The sequence below is a fragment of the Canis lupus genome, chromosome 9 (assembly GCF_048164855.1).
Source record: "Canis lupus baileyi chromosome 9, mCanLup2.hap1, whole genome shotgun sequence".
NCBI classification, from domain to species: domain Eukaryota; kingdom Metazoa; phylum Chordata; class Mammalia; order Carnivora; family Canidae; genus Canis; species Canis lupus.
In genome coordinates, this window is record NC_132846.1 from 3396241 (window position 1) to 3416828 (window position 20588).

A 20588-nucleotide genomic window follows, 5' to 3' on the forward strand; every position below is an offset into this window, starting at 1 on the left:
ATTTTTGTTAGGTTGATTGCCCTTTTTTATTGATTTATAAAAGAGCCTTACCTATTGTGGATACAAATCCCTTTCAAATATATGTATTGTAAATATCTTCTCCCAATTTTTGGCTATCTTTTCACTCTCTTAATTTTTTTTTATGGAAAGCAATCCTTAATTTTAACAAAGCCAAACTATCAATCTTTTATTTCATAGTCAATATTTAATATTTTGTGTTGTGTCCCATAAAAGGTTTTTCGTTTGGTTTGGTTTTGGTCTATCTCAAGGCGATAAAGATGTTCTCCTGTTTTCTTGTAGAAGTTTTATTATTTTCCATTTCACACTTTGGAACTGATTTTATGTACACTGTAAAGTAGGAGTATCTTTGTCCATATGGGCTGCTTTCACAAAAATACCATAGATTGGGTGGTTTACAAATAACAGGAATTTATTACTGACAGTACTGGAGGCTGGAAAGTCTAAGATCAAGGCACTAACAGATGTAGTGTCTAGTGAGAACCTGCTCCTGGTTCATAGACAGTTGTCTTCTCACTAGAGTGCTCTGCTCTCAAGGCCATAATCATCTGTCAAAGGCTTCACCTTCAAGTACCATCACATCAGGGATTAGAATTTCAACATATGAATTTTAGGGCTACACAAACATTTGGTCTATAGCAAGGGAATGAGATTCATTTTTTTCCTCATGTGAATATCAAACTCAGCAAGGAGCTTGTACATTTTAAATACTGATGTACATTACTACATTGCCCTCATAGAGGTTGTATCAATTTACATTTCTATCAATAAATGTAACTCCTGCCAGCACAATATGAGTGTATGTTTGCGTGTTTTTAAATTAAACACTTGGCTGTGGCCAAAACAAAACAAACAATACAAAAGCAATTAATTGAGGTTGCAAACTTATGACCATAAATTTTGGTTCAATTATTCATTTCATAAATGAAACCTGGGAAATGGGGCAGTTTGCTCAAGCTCACATAGCTAGGAACTAGAACTATGATCAGAACCAAGGTCTCTTACTCTCAGCCTAAATATATTCTAGTTTTAAAATTGAGGGTCAGCAAGATTAAGGCACTTGAAGCTAATTGACATCCCAAATAAGAATCCGGATCATCCAATTTCTGCCCTTTTCCCATGCTGTCTCAATTCATTGTACACTATTATTCATTATTCAACACATCAGAGCATCTGTCCATGCCTTGTACTTTCCTAAGCTCTGCTAATATAGCCACAGACCAGAAAGATACTCCACGCCCTCCTTCACGTAATCACACTTGTGTAAATGCTATGAAGGAGAAGCATGGTGTGGAAGGAAGAGTGCCGCAGCTGTAAAATGCTAGTGGGAGACACAGAAGGAGACACTCCCCTCACAGAGCTTATATTTTTACTGAGGGGGGAGGCAAACACCCTGAAATGTCAGTGTAACCAGGTTATTAGGAAATCCCAACTCAGTGGAGGCACCGACAGGAAATAATTTCTTCCACTAATTCTCTTTGACAATGCTTTTGATTTGTAGGAGATCCCATTTTTCCCTCCGAATGATAGTTTCTTTGAGATGATCTTGCCTGATTCTATAACTTTCAGTCACTTTCAGTTATTAGAACAGACTTGTCCTAATATTTAACATTCAGCTCTTTTAATTTCTTCACTTAGATTCGAGTTACTGTAGCATTCCCTTCATTTGAAAGATTTCCCTTAGTGTTTATTATATATTACATATATTATTATATATTATTTATTTCTCATAAGGAAGATCTACTCGCCACAAATTCTCTCAGTGTTTATCTGGGAATGTCTTTATCTTGACTTCACCTTTGAAAGATAATTTTTTTAGAGAATTCTTGTTTGACAGTTTTTTTTTCCTCCTTCAGCACTTTATATATGCCATTCCACTGCCTTCTCCATTGTTCCTGATGCGACATCAGCTTTTATTCTTGTCCCCCCTGTATGTGATGAGTTGACTATTCAAAAGCCAGGTAGTTTACAAGTCTGTCCTGTCTTTTATCCTACTGGGTTTTCCAGTGTCTCCTCTGTGACAGCGTAAGGCTTCATGTTGAGTCAGGATGAGCAGATGACTAGGGCTCTCTCAAGAGTCTCCTGAGCTTACACAGCCTCCCAGACCACCAGTATATGTGGGAGCTTATCAAAGCCCATGATGGTCTCCCTGCTAAACCTCTAGGAAGCCTTCTCATCAGTTGTTGGCCCAACCATTACGGCAACCTCAGCGGGCAGCTGCGAAGTTGGCGTTCCAAATGGAGGCTTCCCCTTGGTCATGTGGTTTTTCTGGCTTGGCTCCAAATCAAGCTGCCCTCTCTGGCAGCAAAGCTGCTCGTTTCCCAGCTTTCCCAGCCCTGGAAGAACAACTTCCATGGAAATGGAGGGGGGAGACTGGGACATTCTCTGGGCTAAAATGTCATGCACGCTCACTGTTCCTACACAAAGTTTAGTAGCTTTTCTTGATTAAATGTTTCTTAATTTGTGTCATGCCTATGATCGATTTCCAGGGAGCTGAAGTGGTTTTTTAGCACAATTTTCTCCAGTCTCATCATTTGCCATTTGGGGAGAGGATTTGCGGAGTTCCTCGCTCTGCCATTCCAAAAGTCACAACACAGCCCTGTTTGTTCAAAACCTTATTTTTCAGCTCTGTTCAGTGTTCTCCTCCCTGGTCCATGGAGCAGACTAGCTTGGTTGCACTAGAGACTTGGAGTGGAGGCTGGGGTCTCCCTCTGGTCCTCACATACCTTCTCTCCTTTCTTTTTCAAGGAGTTAGTTCCTCTGGTGGCATGAGGACAGGAAGGAAGGGAAAAGAAAAGAGCAAATTTTCTTCCTTATTGGACAAGGTTGTAACCTCTCTCTCTTGGTTATGCTGTTTCTCTGGCTGGTCTAGCCTGGCTCCAACGACCTCAGGGTGGCAGATCTCTATATGCTGAGTCTCTTAGGGAGCACCTAGAACATTCTGTAAACATCCTTTGGGGGTCCTGCTCACTGCTAATACATTTGACGTGGAGATTGGGCTCTGCTTCAACTTCTTTCATCCTTTCCCTTTCAATGGTTAAGAGCATTGTTTCTGTAGCCACACTAACCTGGTTTGAATCCCAGATGTACTACCTATACCCTGTGTGACTGTGCAGCTGCACCTTAGCAGACTCTAAGCTTAGGGTGGGTCATGGTCTGGTGAGGTCAAGAAAAGACCCAGAGACAGCGATTGAGATGTAGGGTTTCCTGTAAGTTATGTATAGGGACTGTAGGAGCAGCCGACTGGACAAAGCATCCGCTGCTGGGATCTACATGCAGCAAGTTCTACATCACAGCAACTTAGCAATTCTCAGTGGTCCTTCCCCTCTTTTTATGACCAGCGCTTCCCAGAATATCAAGGCCTGACACATGTGAACTTTGTTACAAGGGAGACACTCTGGGTTGGCCACCCCCGGGGCCCTGACCTTGAACACTGAACAACACATTCTGCTGCACATTCCGCTTGATAGGAATAGAGACAGAGGACAAGATCTCTACATTTTCAACATGGGCATTCAGGGTATGCTTGCACAAACTAGCTATGCAGCATGTGCCACACAGTGATCATGGGAAAGTAACAGCCTCTCTGAATCTGTGTCTTCATCTATAAAATGGAGGTATTAATCATATTTCATTAGGTAAGGATGTATGAGATACAGTCCCCAAATCTCAGTGGCGTCGAAAAGCAAAGGTTTATTTTTCACTCCTGTGACATGTTAGATGTGGGTGGCTTTGCATCTTTTTCCTTCCTGGACGCAGGGGTGGAGCAGCCCTATCTCGACTAGCTATTCTTAGGAGAGGGGAAGATCAAGATTGCTGATAGAACAGCTCTTAGGAACCAGACCACCTATCACAAGGTAATAACCGCATCTTCCTTACCATTGTAGTAAGAATTAAACGAGATGAAGCATGACCAATGTGTAACAGTATTCTGCACTTAATAAGGGCTCAAGAAATGTCACACAGAGAGAGAGAGAGAGAGAGGCAGAGACACAGGCAGAGGGAGAAGCAGGCTCCACGCAGGGAGCCCAACGTGGGACTCGATCCCGGGTCTCCAGGATCGCGCCCTGGGCCAAAGGCAGGCGCCAAACCGCTGCGCCACCCAGGGATCCCGAACTGTTAGATACTATTATTATTATTATTTATTGTTACTACTTCCAGCTGTTGATGAAAGTTTTTCCATTCACTAGACTGGACTACATCTGACTTGCGAAGAGAAAAAATTGTAATCCTTCCCAATATTCGATTGGAGAAAATAAAACACTGAGTCTAAGGGCACAGGCTTTCGAGGACTGTGGACTCTTCATGAGGATGGTCCTCGACAAGTTACTTAATCTCCCTGCGTCTTAGTTTCCACCGTCTGAAAATGGGGATCCCTGGGACTACGTTGTAGGCTTGTTATTAGAGCCCAGTCAGCCCGATCCCGTGCACCAGAGCAGGAGCCGAGTATTTGTTCGATCACTGAATGTGGATTTTAGACTAATTTCAAATATTCCATGAGCTGTATGCATAACCTAACTACCATTCTGCTGTATGGTAAGACCTCTTACAGGTCTTTTCCATCTTTTGGGTCTCAGCTCAAACTGGCACCTCCCCAGAGACACCTTCCGTGATCACACCATTTAAAGCGGTTCCCCCACTTCTTAAAATTGTCTCGCTCCGTCATTGGCTTACTTAATATCTGTCTCCGCCACCTGAAGGCAAACTCCAAGAAATCAGGGATCCTGCCCTGGGTCCTCTGCATCCTCATCCGTAAAGCTGGCAAGTGAAGGAGGAAGAGCCAGGTGCAGGCTGGCGGGCCCACCGGCAGCTCCCCCGCCCGACTCCAGCCTCGAGCTCCTTCTGGGCGGGGCCCCGCCTCCGGTGGGCGAGGCCTGCAGTGCTCGGCCGGCCGCGTGCGGGCCGACGTCCGCGGGGAGAGCGCTACGTCACACGCACCGGGCGGAAGGGGGCGTGGCCTCGCCGGCCGCGTGCGGGCCGTCGTCCGCGGGGAGAGCGCTACGTCACACGCCCCGGGCGGAAGGGGGCGTGGCCGAGGGCGAGGTCCCCGCAGCCGCCCGCGCGGTGCCGCCGCCGGAGTCGCCTGCGGGTGGCTGTTCTCGGCCCGGCCGCTCAGGCAGCTCGGAGGCCACTCTGTTGTGGGGTCCTCGCCGCCCTTCCACGTCTCCCGGAAGAGTAGCCGGGCCGCGGCGGGGCCCGGAGCAGCTTCCCTCTGGCCGCCGGCTGCTGCGGGGGGCGGCCCAGGAGGGCGCCGAGGCCGCAGTGCAGCCGCTCCCGAGTCCTCAGGTGAGGCGGCGGCGTGAGCGCAGTGGGCCGGGCGGGTCCTCCGCGGGCGCTAACGGCCTTGGGCGCGGGACCGGCCCGCGACCCCTCGGCGTGCGGGGGCTGAGGGGCGGGCAGGCGAGCTCCCGGGGCCGCAGCAGGTGCTCAGTGCCTTCGTCTCCCCTCCGTGTCCCCGCCGCCTCCGCCGGGCTTGGCCGCGCCGCCCGCCCCAGTGGCTCGCGAGGGCGGTGAGCGGCGAAGCGGGGCTGCGACTCGCCTACCTGGGCTCCACCCGCTGGCCCCAGCCTCCCGCGCCGTGTTGACGCCCGGCTCGGGGCGGGCGCTGCCGCTGCTGGGTGCGGACCCCCCGCCAGGCCCCGTCGCCCTCTTCGCCGCCGGGCGGGCCGTTCCCTGGGCGCCGCGCCTGAGAGATCGCCCGAGGGCACCGGACCTCTTAAGCCCGCTGGAGCTGCCACCCGGGCAAGTGCCCAGGACCCGTGTTTGTCCCGAAAGTGGGTGATCAATATTAAGGCGCGGGGTTCTGCTTTAAAGCCCTATGGACTTTGAAACGGGAGGCGAGTTAAGGGCATCGGCGAGTGTGTTTTGACTGCGTTCCTGGCGAGACTCGTCCTCCGCCCACTCCCCGCCAACGTCCCCTTGAGAACACTTTAGGTCGCGGTGGGAGCCCCCGGCCTCACCGCCGGACTCCTCCGCTTTCGTGTCCCGGCACGCCCGCTGTGCAGTACCCGGGCCGGTAATAGTCCCTTTTTGTAGGGAGCAGGTGTAGAGGCTGAGTTTCTTCTTGAGGTTATTCAGATACTGAGAGGCCAGATGGAAAGGCAGGGGGTAAAAAGAGTGGGTTTGGCCAACTTGGATTTGAGTTGCGAAGCTGCCATCTAGACTCTGGGATCTTTCCAAATCTTTTCCCCGTTTGTGGAAAAAGGAATACTGCTGCTGACCACATAATGTGGTCGTGAAAAATTATGTGTGATACATACAATGAGGCAGGAAAAAGCCACGTAAAACGTGGAGGGTGGTGAGGGAGAAGCGTAGCATGTGAACAGAGAATGACGGGACCTCCCCTAGGTGGGTCTGAAGCAGATGACACTGGAGACTAAGAACAAGAAAGAGTTAACAGTGAAAGAGCATTCCGAGCCAGAGGAGCAGTGCGCACATTCAAGACACGGTTGTTGACTGATTTGTAAGGTATTCTTCTATAAGGACTAATTCATCATTCTGATTCATTGTGGCACACTGTGAGTGCTCAGGTCTGCTCATCAGATACATGGCTATGCAGTCTTTTTTTTTTTTTTTTTTTTATTCTGAACTTAGCCAGTGTGCACATAGTAGGTACTGAGTATGTAAATTATTGTAGGTGTACTTTACACAGATTACGTGCACACCTAAATTATCCATGATAATACCGCATGCTGTATGTTAACACAAGGATGGATTTAGTATCAGAAGTTTATTCAGGTTTTAGCACCTTAAGGCAAACTTTAGGGAATTGTTTTTATTTGGTTGTACTGCAATTTTGCCATATCAACTATTTGCTTTTTGAATGCATTTGGTACATTAATATTTGCCTTTTGTTGAAATAGTTATAACCGTAGTGATAGGTGTAATTATTATGGTAATGGCAGTTACTAAAATGAGTGTCTGCTGTGTGTCAGGCATTTTGCAAAGAGTTTTTTAAATCTATTATGTCATCTTTAAGCTGTCCTATAATGTAAGTACACTTATTTTCCTCATTTTCTAGATAAAGCTTCTCGGTTCAAAGTAGATTGCTCAAGGTTACATAGTTAGTAAGAGGCATGGTTAGGCTTTCAGTCCACGATTGTGTGACTCTGGAGCCTGGTCCTAACTGCTATGCTCTGCTGTTATGCCATCCTAATCACTTTATGTCGTTTTTACAGGTTCACCGATAGCATTCTTCTGCTTCCAACATGTCCTGGTTTGCCGATCTTGCGGGAAAGGCAGAAGATCTTTTAAATCGAGTTGATCAAGGGGCTGCAACAGCTCTCAGTAGAAAAGAGAACCCCAGCAACATCATATATAACAAAAATGCTGACTATCCTGAACTCCAGCAAAATACAGATTTGACTTATCAGACTGAATCTAAAGCCACATATATTTCCTCAGCAGCTGATAACATTAGAAATCAGAAAGCCACTATCTTAGCTGGCACCGCAAATGTAAAAGTAGGCTCTAGGACGCCAGTGGAGGCTTCCCATCCTATTGAAAATGCATCTGTTCCTAGGCCATCATCCCAGTTCGTTCGAAGAAAAAAGTCAGAACCTGATGATGAGCTGCTGTTTGACTTTCTTAATAGTTCCCAGAAGGAGCCTTCCGGGAGGGTGGAAATCAAAAAAGAAAAGAGCAAGACACCTGTCTTTCAGAGTTCTCGGACAGCAACTGTCAGTTCTATGAACACCAGCAAAACCACCGTGAAAACCATTGAGGAAAATCCTCCTGGGAGCCAAACTGATGGTAGTTAATCAGCCCTCTGTTTCTTTTAGAGTAAAGAAAATTGGATGTGTTATCATAGCCTGAAATGTTCTGGTAGTGTTTCTCATCTTCTGTTTTGTTACCTTTTCCCACTGGTACAGAGGCAGTCTCTGAAATGTGTGGTATAAACAAGGGTGACAACATGGCATGCTATTAGTCAATATACTATTATAATAGGGACCTTTAAATGCTGTCTGTTTGGTAACTTTGCCCAGCCTAGCATCTAAGAAATTCTGTCCAGAATGATTTTCTAAGATATTTTAAAATACAAAAAGGGCAGTTTTGAAATCTGAAAGAAAATGTAGTTTTGGATTTGGGACTGTCTCATTTCATTTCTTTCCGGGATTATAAAATAAGAGGCTGTACATCATATATATCCTGGATTGTGAGGATGTGTGTGTGTGTGTGTGTGTGTTTTCCCCGTGCATCCCTCAGAAGTAAAGCTGAGAGAGTGAACTTCAATCCAAGCTGGAGGGTTGAAGGCATTGACATGGTAGTGAAGTAACAGTTTAGAATTCGTGTTTTCAGTTGTTTGATGTGAAATTGCCTCTACCTGTATATCTTCTCACCCCCAAAAAATGAAGTTAACATGGTAACGTGGGTAATTCAAGTACTTACGAACCATTTTTAAAATAGTAATACACATGATAGCTTCTTCCAGAGATTCTTTATAGAGATGATGATTAACGGAAGCTGGTTATTTTCTTAAAGGTTACAGCTTCTCCCACAGTCTTGGCTGTTGGTGATTAAAATCTGTCTTGTATCTTCAAGATAAAGTGGTAAAGAGGCAAGTTTGGGGGGCTTTCAAGTCCAGGTCGTGCAGTAGCAGTTGACTAATTATGTACACACACCTACATTTCTCTCAGCAGGGTCTGGTGGGTGAGACATGTGTGAACAGATAATTTACATAAAGTATATTAGTATATAGTATAGTAAATACAGTAATTGAGATACGGTTGGAGTATTGTGGAGACACTAAGGAGAAAGGAACTAATTGCCTAAGGTATCAAGTGATGATTCACGGGGGGGGTCTGTAATATGAGCTGGGACTTAAAGAAGGAGTAGAAGTTTTCCAGAAAAGGAGGATTGGAGACAGCATTCAGTGCAGAGAATCTTTAAAAAGTTTGATTAGAATAGTTGCTCTGGGACAGTAGTGAAGAAAATGAAGTTGGAGCAAAGGTTGGGAGCTGCTTCTAAAGGCCCTTGTATGCCTCTGTTTACATGTTTAAACCCATTATTCGTACACATCATTCTTAAAGAGTGGTCCCTAAACGACCTGCATTTGAAACATTTGTGTGATTAATAAAAAATGGGTTCCTCCCCAGACTTCTTGAATCAGACTTTCTGGGGACAGAGCCATGGCATGTGGTATTTTTGTTTTGTTCTCCAGGTGGTTACTAGGCCAGTGTAAGGTGGAAGTGACATAGCAATGTGGTGTTAACAGAGGTCATTCAAAGAAAGTTACAATATTTTTTACTTTTAAGGAAAACCTCTTAGATTTGTCAAAGGATGGATCAAGGGAAAGCTGGTTAGAACCAGTTAATACATGGGAATTTAAAAAAAAAAAAAGATTTTATTTATTTATTTGACATGGAGGAGGAGAGAGCATAAGTGGGGGGGGTGGGTAGCAGGGACAGGGAGAAGCAGACTCCCCACTGAACAGAGAGCCCACCATGCCATGGGGGCGCTTTGGAGCTCCATTCCAGGAGCCTGTGATCATGACCGGAGCAGAAGGCTGACCCTTAACTGACCATTCCACCCAGGTACCCCAATACATGGAAGTTATAAAGATTAAATTTTATTTCTTTAGGGCAGGGTCTCTCAATCTTGGGACTACTGACATTTTGGGTAGAATAAATCTTTGTTGTTGGAAGTTGTCCTGTCCTTTGTAGGATGTTCAGCAGCATCCCTGGCCTCCTACCCCATTAGATGCCAATGGCATACCCAGTTGTGACAACCAAAAATGTTTCTCTATATTCCCAGACGTCCCTTGGAGAGCAAGGTCACCCTAGGTTGAAAACCAGTGCCCTAGGATGCCTAGAAATATCTATAAATGGAATTGCTGAGTTGTGAGGTGTGCTGGTGTTCAAGTATACTGGTACACCAGAGTTGTTTCCTGAAGAAGTTGTACCAATTTATACTTGACCGACTGTGGTTAATATTCCTTTTGCTCTGCATTCTCACCAATATTGGATATTTTCAATGACTTTGTGCTTTGTTACTCAGATGTGAAAAGTTTTGTTGTTTTTTACTTTTCTCAGTACTAATGAGGTTGAGCATCTTTTCAGATATTTATTCAGATTTCATCTTCTGGGAAGTGCCTATTCAAGTCCTTTGATCAGTTTTTTTCCAGTGGATCATTTGTCTTTTTCCTTATTGATTCATAGATACTCTTCATATATTTCAGATGAAAAAGAAGAGAGGAGTTGAAAATCTGTTATCTCAGCAACCAGTATCATTCATTGAAAATACTTCCTTTCTCTATCAATCTGCAATGTCACCCCTGGCATATTATCAAGTATCCGTCTCTACATCACTGTGTTTTTAAGTGCACTGTGGCACTTAATTCTGTTTCATTGGGCTATTTGTTTTTGTGCCAGTGCCACACTGTCTTAATTAATGTAGTTTTATAGTATTTTGATATCTCCTAGAGCAATTTCTCCCACCTGGTCCTTCAAGAGTGTATTGGCTATTCTTGGACTTTTTCTTACATCCATATTCATTTTAGAATTTGCTTTCCAATTCTACAAAAAATCTGTTAGCCTTTTTATTGGGAGTCCATTGCTTCTATGTGGACAGTTAGTTGAGTAAGAATCAGCATCTTTACATTACTGAGGTTTTTACCTATTATAACATGATATAATCTCAATTCAAGTTTTAAATGTCTTTCATTAAGATTTTATAGTTTTCTCCATGAAGGTCTTACGTATTTTTTGAAACTTGTAGATGGTATCCTTTTTAATTTTTGCTTTCTGTTGCTGATGTATTGGCTTTTAACACAACGATCTCTACATAGCTCTTAATCTTCATATTTTTCTGTGCATTCATTTAGATTTTAAACAACACGGTATCTGTGGATAATGACAGTTTGGTTTCTTCTTTATCCTTTTTTATCTTTTAAAAAAAATATTTTCGTTGCCCCACTGCATTGGCTTGAACTGAAAACCAATTTTGTATCTTTTGTCTTAAACAGAATGCTTTGTTTCACCAAATACAATGTATGTGTTAGGCTTCTCATAGGTACTTTTTTAAATCAAGTGTAGAATGTTTCTATATATATCTAGTTTGAATTTTACTGTTGAATTTTAGCAGTGTTTTCTGTATGCGTAAGATAGCATATGATTTTTTTATGATTTTTGTTCATTAATATTAATGTGGTATACTTTTAGCTTGCTAATATTCTGGTTAGGATTTTTGCATTTATTTCATAAGCCAAATTGACCTGTAATATTGTTAGATTTTAATATTAGTTATGTTAGCCTTATAAAATGAATTGCAAAATGTTCCCTCCTTTTCTGTTGTCTTAATTATTTGATGTAAGATTATTTATTCCCTGATTGTTTACTGGAACTCACTGGTAAAACCATTAGGGTCTGGAGTGGTATTTTTTTATTTTATTTTATTTATTTATTTGAGTGAGAGCACAAGCCTAGGGGAAGGGCAGAGGGAGAAGGACAAGGAGATTCTCCGGAGCAGGGAGCCTGATGTAGGGCTGGATCCCAGGATCCTGTGATCACAACCTGAGCTGAAGGCAGATGATCAGTTGACTAAGCCACCCAGGCGCCCCTGCAGTATTCTTAATGGAAGATTTTAACTATTGATTCCACTGGTTTTCCATTTCCTTGTTTTTGGTAAATTACATTTTTTCCCCTTAGAGTTTATGTATTCCATATGCACTTTGGGAGATTATATTTATTTTACTTAATTTTAGAGAAATAATGAAAGTGTCATAGCTGAAACAAACCCAGTTGGACACTAATACATTCATACTGACCCTGTAGAAACTAAAGTTTGATCACAGATACTACCAGAAAAATATCAATATCTGGCACTGGGCTAAATGCCCCCCCCCCCTTTATTTTTAAATAGTGTTAAGTATAACTCACATATAATATATTATACATTTTTAAGTATACAGTTTGGTAGGTTTCAACATAGTACACATCTAAAAATTTTTTGGCATAGTGTTTATGATATGTCCCATTTTAATTCTCTCTAGCAAGTTTGTTTTCTATTTTGTTAATTTCTGATCTTTATTGTTAATTTCTGCTTTGGGGTTTATTCTGTTTTGTTTTGTTTTATTTTGTTTTTTTTTTATTTATTTACCCATGAGAGACACAGAGAGAGAGAGAGAGAGAGAGGCAGAGACACAGGCAGAGGGAGAAGCAAGCTCCATGCAGGGAGCCCAACGTGAAACTCAATCCCGGGTCTCCAGGATCAGGCCCTGGGCTGAAGGTAGCAATGAACCGCTGAGCCACCCGGGCTGCCCTGTTCTGCTGTTTTTATAGCCTTTTTTTTTTTTTTTTTTTTTTTTTTTTAAATTTTTTTTTTATTTATTTATGATAGTCAGAGAGAGAGAGAGAGAGAGAGAGAGGCAGAGACATAGGCAGAGGGAGAAGCAGGCTCCATGCACCAGGAGCCCGACGTGGGATTCGATCCTGGGTCTCCAGGATCGCGCCCTGGGCCAAAGGCAGGCGCCAAACCGCTGCGCCACCCAGGGATCCCCTGTTTTTATAGCCTTTAAGGTGGATACAAAACTCATTCTTTCTTTCATTTTTAATGTAAACACTATAGAAGTCCTTCTAAAATACAACTTTAGGTATATCCCACAAGTTTGGATATATATTTCTTCAGAAGGATCTTTATTTTGGAAATTTTAAGCATATCAAAGTAGATTTTGATGACTCCCTCCAATATTACTTATTGTCTGGCTACATTAATCAATACTTGACAGCCATTCTTATGTTATTTATACCCCCTATTTTCCATCCCTTCCTTTACCTCTACCTTCCACAGAATTATTTTGAAGCAAATCAAAGATCTATCGTTTCTTCTAGAAGTACTTCATTTTATTACTCTAAAAATGCAAGCTTTATTTTTTAAAAAATATTAATTTATTTGAGAGGAGTGGTACAAGCACGGGGAGGGGCAGAGGGAGAGAGAGAAGCAGACTCCTCATTGAGCAGGGAGCTCCTTTGTAGGGTTCATCCCAAGACCCTCAGATCATGACCTGAGCTGAAGTCAGGTGCTTAACTGCCCGAACCACACAGGTGCCCCAATATGCAAGCTTTAAAAATAAACATCCATGCCATTATCACCCTAAAACTTTAATAATTCCTTAGTGTCTTCTAGTGCCTAGTCATTATTCAGATTTCCATTTATCTCATAATTTTTTTCTGTATATTGAAATGCACAAATCTTAGCTATACAGGGAAATGGTTATATCTATGTAACACACACTTTGATGATGATGAACACTTCTTTCCCCTTTCCCTCATGTCCCTTTCCAGTTAATCTTTCCACCCTATTTCCCCAACTACCACTGTTCTGATTTTTTTACCTCAGTTTTTTTTTCTTTTAAAGATTTTTTTTTTTTTTTTTAATTCATGAGAAACACACAGAGAAAGGCAGAGACACAGGCAGAGAGAGGAGAAGCAGGCTCTATGCAGGAAGCCCGATGTGGGACTCGATCCCAGGTCTCCAGGATCATGCCCTGAGCCAAAGGCAAGACGCTCAACCACTTAGCCACCCAGGCGTCCCTTTTACCTTAGTTTTTGTCCTAAAGCTTCATATAAATGGAATCATGTAGTATGTATGTGTGTACACTCTCTTTTCTGACTTCTTTTACTCATCATTTTAGATTCATCCATGTTATTGGGTATATCAGTAGTTCTTTTTTATTCTCTAGTGTTCTATCAAATATTCCACAATTTATCCATTTTCTTTTATGGGCAATGGATTGTTTCCAGTTTTTGGTTATTGTGAATAAAGCTGCTTTGAACATTCTTGCACTTGTCTATTTTGTGGGAAAAAATGTTTTCATTTCTCTTGGAAATGAAAACCTGGGAGGGGAGTCACTGGGTGAAATAGGTGCATATTTAATTTCATAAGAAATCGCAGAACCTTTTTCCACAGTGGGTATATTGTGTTGTACTCCCACCAGAAATCTGTGAGAGTTCTGGCTGCTTCACGTCTTTGTCAGCATTTGGTGTTGTCCTTTTAATTTTAGCCATTCAGGCTGGTTTGTGTTGGTTCTCATTGTGGTTTTAATTTGCATTTCCTTGATCACTGAAGATGTTGAGAACTTTTTCATATGCTTTTTGATCATTTATCTTTCTTTGTGAAGTGTCAGCATTTTTACCCATATAGTTACTTAGTCCATTTGTAGCATATACCTGATTTTTTTTTTTTTTAAGTAAAACATGTATTTGGATCACAGTACTGAAAACAAGATGAATCTGAATTTATGAGTCTCTCTTTTTGTAAGGCACTTTAGATTCCAGTTTGGTATGTAACAAATTGCTCTGACCTGTTGTTACTCTCCTTGCTGAAACCCACAGCTGTTCTTTTGTGCCTTTCTAGTATTTTCACTGAAAAGAGTTTTCTCTTTTTTTAAGAAAATGCTTTGGAGACAAAGGGAAACAAACTCTTTTTACCTAAACCTAACTGCTTAAATTATCTCTGATTTTCTCCTTTCCAGAACTGTATTCTTGTGCTTGTTCTTTATCACCATTCATTCAGTACATCCAAATTTTGAAATCCTTAGAGCTCTATAGCCTCTATGTAGGAGAATGAAATTTCATCAAAAGGAAATATTTTGAGAATTTAAGTGATTTTTTTATGATATTTTAGCTATAGCAGTCACCTTGAGCCAAAAGACATTCTACCAAAGGAAGCTTTTTATGTGTATGTAGTGAGTGTTCCAGTGTCACAAAAATATACTCTCTTTCTTACAGAAACCTCTAATAATTCAGATTCTGGCCATGAAGTTCAGGAGGATTCTTCAAAGGAAAATGTATCATCAAGTGCTGCCTCCACTGACCACAACCCAACACCTACTCATGATGGCAAATCACATGAACTGTCTAATCTCCGATTGGAGAATCAACTGTTGAGGAATGAAGTTCAGTCTTTAAATCAGGAAATGGCCTCATTACTCCAAAGATCCAAGGAAACTCAAGAAGGTAGAGCCTTATTTAAATTGTGGAGGATTAGGAATTTAATATTTTAAAATAAACAGAACGTGATTACATTGAAACTTAGAAATATTTCACATGAAATTTATAGTGTTTCCATAGAAGTATAGGGCCTAGATTTAGAAATGGGACCCAGCCATCATCCTTCCAACCTGAAACAGAGCATTGGCTTGTTTGGTCATTCTTTAGGAGTTATGAAATTTGAGAATTGAGAACATTAGTAATCATCTGGTTAATTTGATGTCTTCTGAATTTAAAGGGGACTGTTCATGAACCAAAGGTGGGATTAAACAAAGGAGTGCACCTGTAGGCGTGGTCAGAGTATTGCACTGCTCCAGGTGATGTAAAGTGAACACGGAATTCAGTTTGAATAATGCCCTCTTGAAATATGCAGTAAAGAGGCCCTAGAGTAGAAAACCCTTGGATTCCTCAGAAATGGGTAATTTAAAAGTAAATAATCCTATGAATGAGGTTGTGGGGCCAGAATATGTTAGTCCTAACATAAGTGTGGCTGAGGGAAAAAAAAGGGAGAAGAGAAGGAGTCTCTGCCTTGGTTCCTGGCAGTGATTGGAAAGGAGTGCAGGAAATGTTTTGCCAAGAGACAGATGGAAGCCCAGAAGAGTACAAGAGGAAGAAAGTTGAAGGCTTGTTGGACTGAGTTTAGCAAAAGCTTCACTTTACCAGACCCATGTAGACAGAGAAATAGAGCTTTTGCTGAGACCCTATAGAGTTTGCTTCAATATTGAAAACAAAATATTTTTTTGCTTGCAAACTGCTGTTACAGATGATATGCAAGGATGTGGAAATCTGTACTGCATTGTTCTTTTTGCACCAATGTTCTCAATTTTAAAAATAGTATCTTTTTGCTACAGTAATCAAGAGAAACAGATTTTTTTCCTGTTTATCTTCAGGTTTTGATTTTGTTTGTTTTGGTCTTACTGGGGTGTACATTATCTACCCTTGATTTGTGTTTGCATTCTTCCTGTCCCTCGCAGAACTCCACAAATCCACTCACTGGTTTAGTGTTCTGAACTCTGCTGTATACTGATTTTGGCTCCCAAATGCTTTATGATATGTCTCAAAAAGAATTTTTTTTTTTTTCAAAAAGAATTTATTTAATGAAAAGCAGCTCACATCATGCCCTTTCCAACCTATTAACTGTAATATAGATGTGAATGATGGCCTTGAGAAATGAGTATCCCATTTGGAGCAAATTTGAAGATATATGTAAGCTCTTAATTTTGGCAGTAAGTACGATAGGGACACAAAGGAGAGTCTGTATGTGCTCTGAGAAAAATGTATCTGCACGAATAGAGAAATTTCTCTCTCTCTTTTTTAAAGAATTAAACAAAGCAAGAGCAAGAGTTGAAAAGTGGAATGTTGACCATTCAAAGAGTGATCGAATAACTCGAGAACTTCGAGCCCAAGTAGATGACCTGACTGAAGCGGTGGCCGCCAAGGACTCTCAACTGGCTGTGCTGAAAGTGAGGCTACAGGAAGCCGACCAGCTCCTGAACACTCGCACTGAAGCCCTGGAAGCCTTACAGAGTGAAAAGTCACGGTAGCTCATTCGAGTAATAATGAAAAAGGGAACTGGAAAGATTCATTCCAATATTAAGTAATGATAAACACTGTAGTGTGTACTACCTTATGAAAACTTAGCTTTTGTAATTCAGAGAGGGAAAATTTATATTTTAATAATGTTGGAAATGTGCCTGATTAAAAGTTGATTATTTGAATCTTGAGATGCATTGCTAGCAAATTCTGAATCTAAAAATATTAGAAAAACATAGTGTTATTAATTTTTTGACATATAATGATATGTTATATATGCATATATTTGGATGCCTAAAAATATAGATTGTATTCCATTAAAAGGCAAAAAGATATCTTTAAGAATATTTTAGTCAAGGATCCCTGGTGGCTCAGTTGGTTAAGCATCTGCCTTCAGCTTACGTCATGATTCCAGGGTCTTGGGATTGAGCCCTGCATTGGGCTCCCTGCTTGGTGGGGAGCTTGCTTCTCCTTCTCCCTCTGATGCTCCCCCTGCTTGTGCTCTCTCTCTCTCTCTCTGTCAAATAAATAAATAAAATCTTTTCTAAAAAGAATATTTTAGTCAAACCATCTTTTTTAAAAAAGATTTTTTAATTTTGGAGGGGTGGGTAAAGGGGCAGAAGGATAGAGAGAGAGAGAGAGAATCTCAAGTAGACTCTGTGCTGAACATGGAGCCCAACATAGGGCTTGATCTCAGGACTCTGAGATCACAACCTGAGCCGAAACCAGGAGTCAGATGCTTAACCAGCTATGCCACCCAGGCACCCCAGTCGAACCATCTCTTTAGTGCTAACAAGCCAGTGCTTTAAAAATTAATCCCCCTTATCACTTGTACACTGTCCTTTCAAGTGGTGTCTTTTCTTTTAGAATAATGCAGGATCACAGCGAAGGTAGCAGCCTGCAGAACCAAGCTCTGCAAACCCTTCAGGAGAGATTGCATGAAGCGGATGCCACCCGGAAGAGAGAGCAAGAGAGCTATAAACAAATACAGGTTAGAGAGGAGGAATGACTTTATGCTGCTTTATAATGCATTTACTATTTAATAAAATTCTGTAGTGCATTTTGGAAAAATCTCTGTGACAAAAACCAAGTGTTTGAAACTTTAGCTTCATTCTTGCTAAATTTGCTTATTACTCTTATGTACTGGATTACAATTAAAGTTCAACATCCTCTGTGATCAACAGGATGTCGGCAGGAAATGTGGGGACTTTTCTTCTGAGACGGTACTTGAAGGGATGATGCATAGGTTGGACAGTGGTCCCAGAGAGAAGGGGTGTTACATTCTCTGTAGAGAAACCTCTGTCAATAGTAAAAGGGGAACAGCCCCTCAGCACCCCTTAAAAAAAGAAATATAACTAAAATAGATAATATTGGTTAGAGATAAATATTTTTTCATTTAATTTTATTGTGCAACAAACATTACCATTATTTGATGAAAAGCTGATTTGAGGCCTCTTAAAACTAGATGGTGCTGAGAAACTTTTGAGAAACTTTGCTAAGTGAGGGAAAAAAAGCCGGTGTGAAGCATCTTGTTTATTTTTTTTAAAGCTTTTTCTGACTCCAGTTTAATCTGATTCTTTTATTTCCAGAGAAAGTTGTGCATAATATGTAGAGTTTTACTCTTAAACACTTTTTTTTTTTTTTTTTTTTGCATTTTAGTTCAGTGATTCTCAACCCTGTCTATACATTAGAATCACTTGTGTAGCTTTTAATACTTTCTGATGCTGGGTCTTTACTCCAGGGAATCCCATCCCACTGTGTGAGGTAGGGCATAAGTAGTGGTGTTTAAGTTTTGTAAGATTCACAGGTGTATCTATTGGCCAGTGAGGTTGAGGACCACTGGTCCAGCCTGTTTTTTCAACAGGTAAAAATAGTTCAGCTTTGAAAGTAACTATCAGCTAGTGTGGGTTTTTTTGAAAATCTTATGAATGTATTTTACAAAACACAGTATATCCAAAGTACTGTCATTTTGGGACATCTGAGTGGCACAGTCCGTTAAGTGTCTGACTCTTGATCTTAGCTCAGGTCTTGATCTTAGGATTATGAGTTCAAGTCCTGCTTCAGGCTCCATGCTGGGCACGGAGCCTATTTAAAAACACCAACAAAAATCAAAGTACTGTCATTTCAACATGTAGTTTTTTTTTTTTTTTTAAGATTTTATTTATTCATGAGAGACACAGAGAGAGAGAGAGGCAGAGACAGATGGAGAAGCAGGCTCCAGTCAGGGAGCCTGATGTGGGACTCAATCCCGGGACTCCAGGATCACGCCCTGGGCCAAAGGCAGGTGCTAAACCACTGAGCCATCCAGGCATCCCTCAACATTGTAGTTTTTTTTTTTTTTTTAACATTGTAGTTAATAATAAAAATCATTCATGATTTTTAATGAGATATTTTACATTTGTTTTTCCAAACTGACTCTTTAAAATATGGTATATTTTATACTTAATTCTGTCATAAATATTCTCACATAATACTTAATCTATATTTAGATTTCATAAAATTTAGAGGTGAAAAAATAATTCACGGGATCCCTGGGTGGTGCAGCGGTTTGGCGCCTGCCTTTGGCCCGGGGCGCGATCCTGGAGACCTGGGATCGAATCCCACGTCGGGCTCCCAGCATGGAGCCTGCTTCTCCCTCTGCCTGTGTCTCTGCCTCTCTGTTTCTCTCTGTGTGACTATCATGAATAAATAAATAAAATCTTTAAAAAAAATAATAATAATTCACATACCCAGTTGTTGTAAACATATTCAGAAGTTTTCCCCTAACAGACAATTCCTCAAAAAGTTAAGCGGAGAGTTACCATGTGACCTAGCAGTTCTGTCCTAGGTGTATACCCAAGAGAATTGAAAATATCTGTCCATGAAAATTATACATGGATGTTCAAGCATTATTCACAATAGCCCTGAACTGGAAATAATACAATATCCATCAGTTGCTGAACGGATAAACAAAGTGTACATACAAGGAGATGTCATTCAGCCATGAAAAGGAATGAAGTACTGATTCATGCTACGACAGGGATGAACCTATAAGAGATTATGCTAAATGAAAGACACCAAAGGCCACATATTGTATGATTTCTTTTTCTTCAAAATAGAAGTTAATATTGGGTCAAAGGTTTATGGCTTGAATTATTGCTGTGTGAACTATAAATGCTTTTGGACTTCTGCCTCACTTTCTGAGTGTTTTGGTGATGGGAGCTTTTGAGAAGGTAAAATATAAATCTCAGAACTAGATAGGCTAATAAGTGATAGGCCTTGTGTTTTCCTAGAGTGTGCTTTAAAGGTTTCTTAAGCTAAAAAATTACATTCGTGAGAAAATTGAAATAAAAGGAAAACAGTCATGCTATTAAAAAAGATGTAGTGGTTTACTTATAGCTTTCATTTGCTTTTTAAAAAAAATTTATTTATTTGAGAGAGAGGGTCTTAAGCAGATTCCACACTGAGTGCAAAGCCTGATGTGGGGCTCGAGCTCAGGATCCTGAGATCATGACCTGATCTAAAACCACGAGTTGAATGCTTAACCAGCTGAGCCATCCAGGTGCCCCTTCATTTGCTTTCTGATAGACTTTCTGTTTTTATCTGTTGATCAGCTAGTATCAGGCTGACCAGATTCACCTTGGAAATTTCTTTTTTTTTTAATTTTTTTTTATTTATTTATGATAGTCACACAGAGAGAGAGAGAGAGAGAGAGAGAGAGGCAGAGACATAGGCAGAGGGAAAAGCAGGCTCCATGCACAGGGAGCCCGACGTGGGATTTGATCCCGGATCTCCAGGATCGTGCCCTGGACCAAAGGCAGGCGCCAAACCGCTGCGCCACCCAGGGATCCCCACCTTGGAAATTTCTTAAACAGATTTTCATTTCTAAGCCTACTCTTAGAAATTCCAAGTCAGTAAGCCTGGGGAAGGCTTTGGGTGGCAGTATTTGTTTAAAACTCCTTAATTGATTCTGATGCATTGCCATATTTGGGAGCCAACTACGTTAGATTCCCTATTCTTCAGTTCCTAACAAATGAAGTGTTTTTTTGTTTCTAACTTCCCTGGTATGTT

The 20588-nt window shown here is 41.3% G+C and overlaps 1 protein-coding gene and 1 long non-coding RNA gene across 5 annotated transcripts in view; one reads left to right on the top strand and one right to left on the bottom strand.

The window, feature by feature from the left end:
- Nucleotides 1-289: 289 nt before the first annotated feature.
- LOC140639611 (uncharacterized) lies at nt 290-4921 on the bottom strand. Its single transcript, XR_012036271.1, has 2 exons — nt 4693-4921; nt 290-2778 (listed from the first exon to the last, which is right to left on the bottom strand). It is a non-coding gene; the product is annotated as an uncharacterized lncRNA (long non-coding RNA).
- Nucleotides 4922-5034: 113 nt separating this feature from the next.
- GOLGA5 (golgin A5) overlaps nt 5035-20588 on the top strand; it is a 33204-nt gene continuing 17650 nt past the window's right edge. Inside the window, exons 1-5 of one of the 4 annotated variants that reach the window (XM_072837798.1) lie at nt 5035-5304; nt 7197-7770; nt 14745-14972; nt 16326-16545; nt 17406-17529. In XM_072837798.1, the coding sequence (XP_072693899.1) occupies nt 7227-7770; nt 14745-14972; nt 16326-16545; nt 17406-17529 (1116 nt within the window). In that variant the 5' untranslated portion in view covers nt 5035-5304; nt 7197-7226. The other 3 variants (XM_072837801.1, XM_072837799.1, XM_072837800.1) reach the window with 3 other exon arrangements.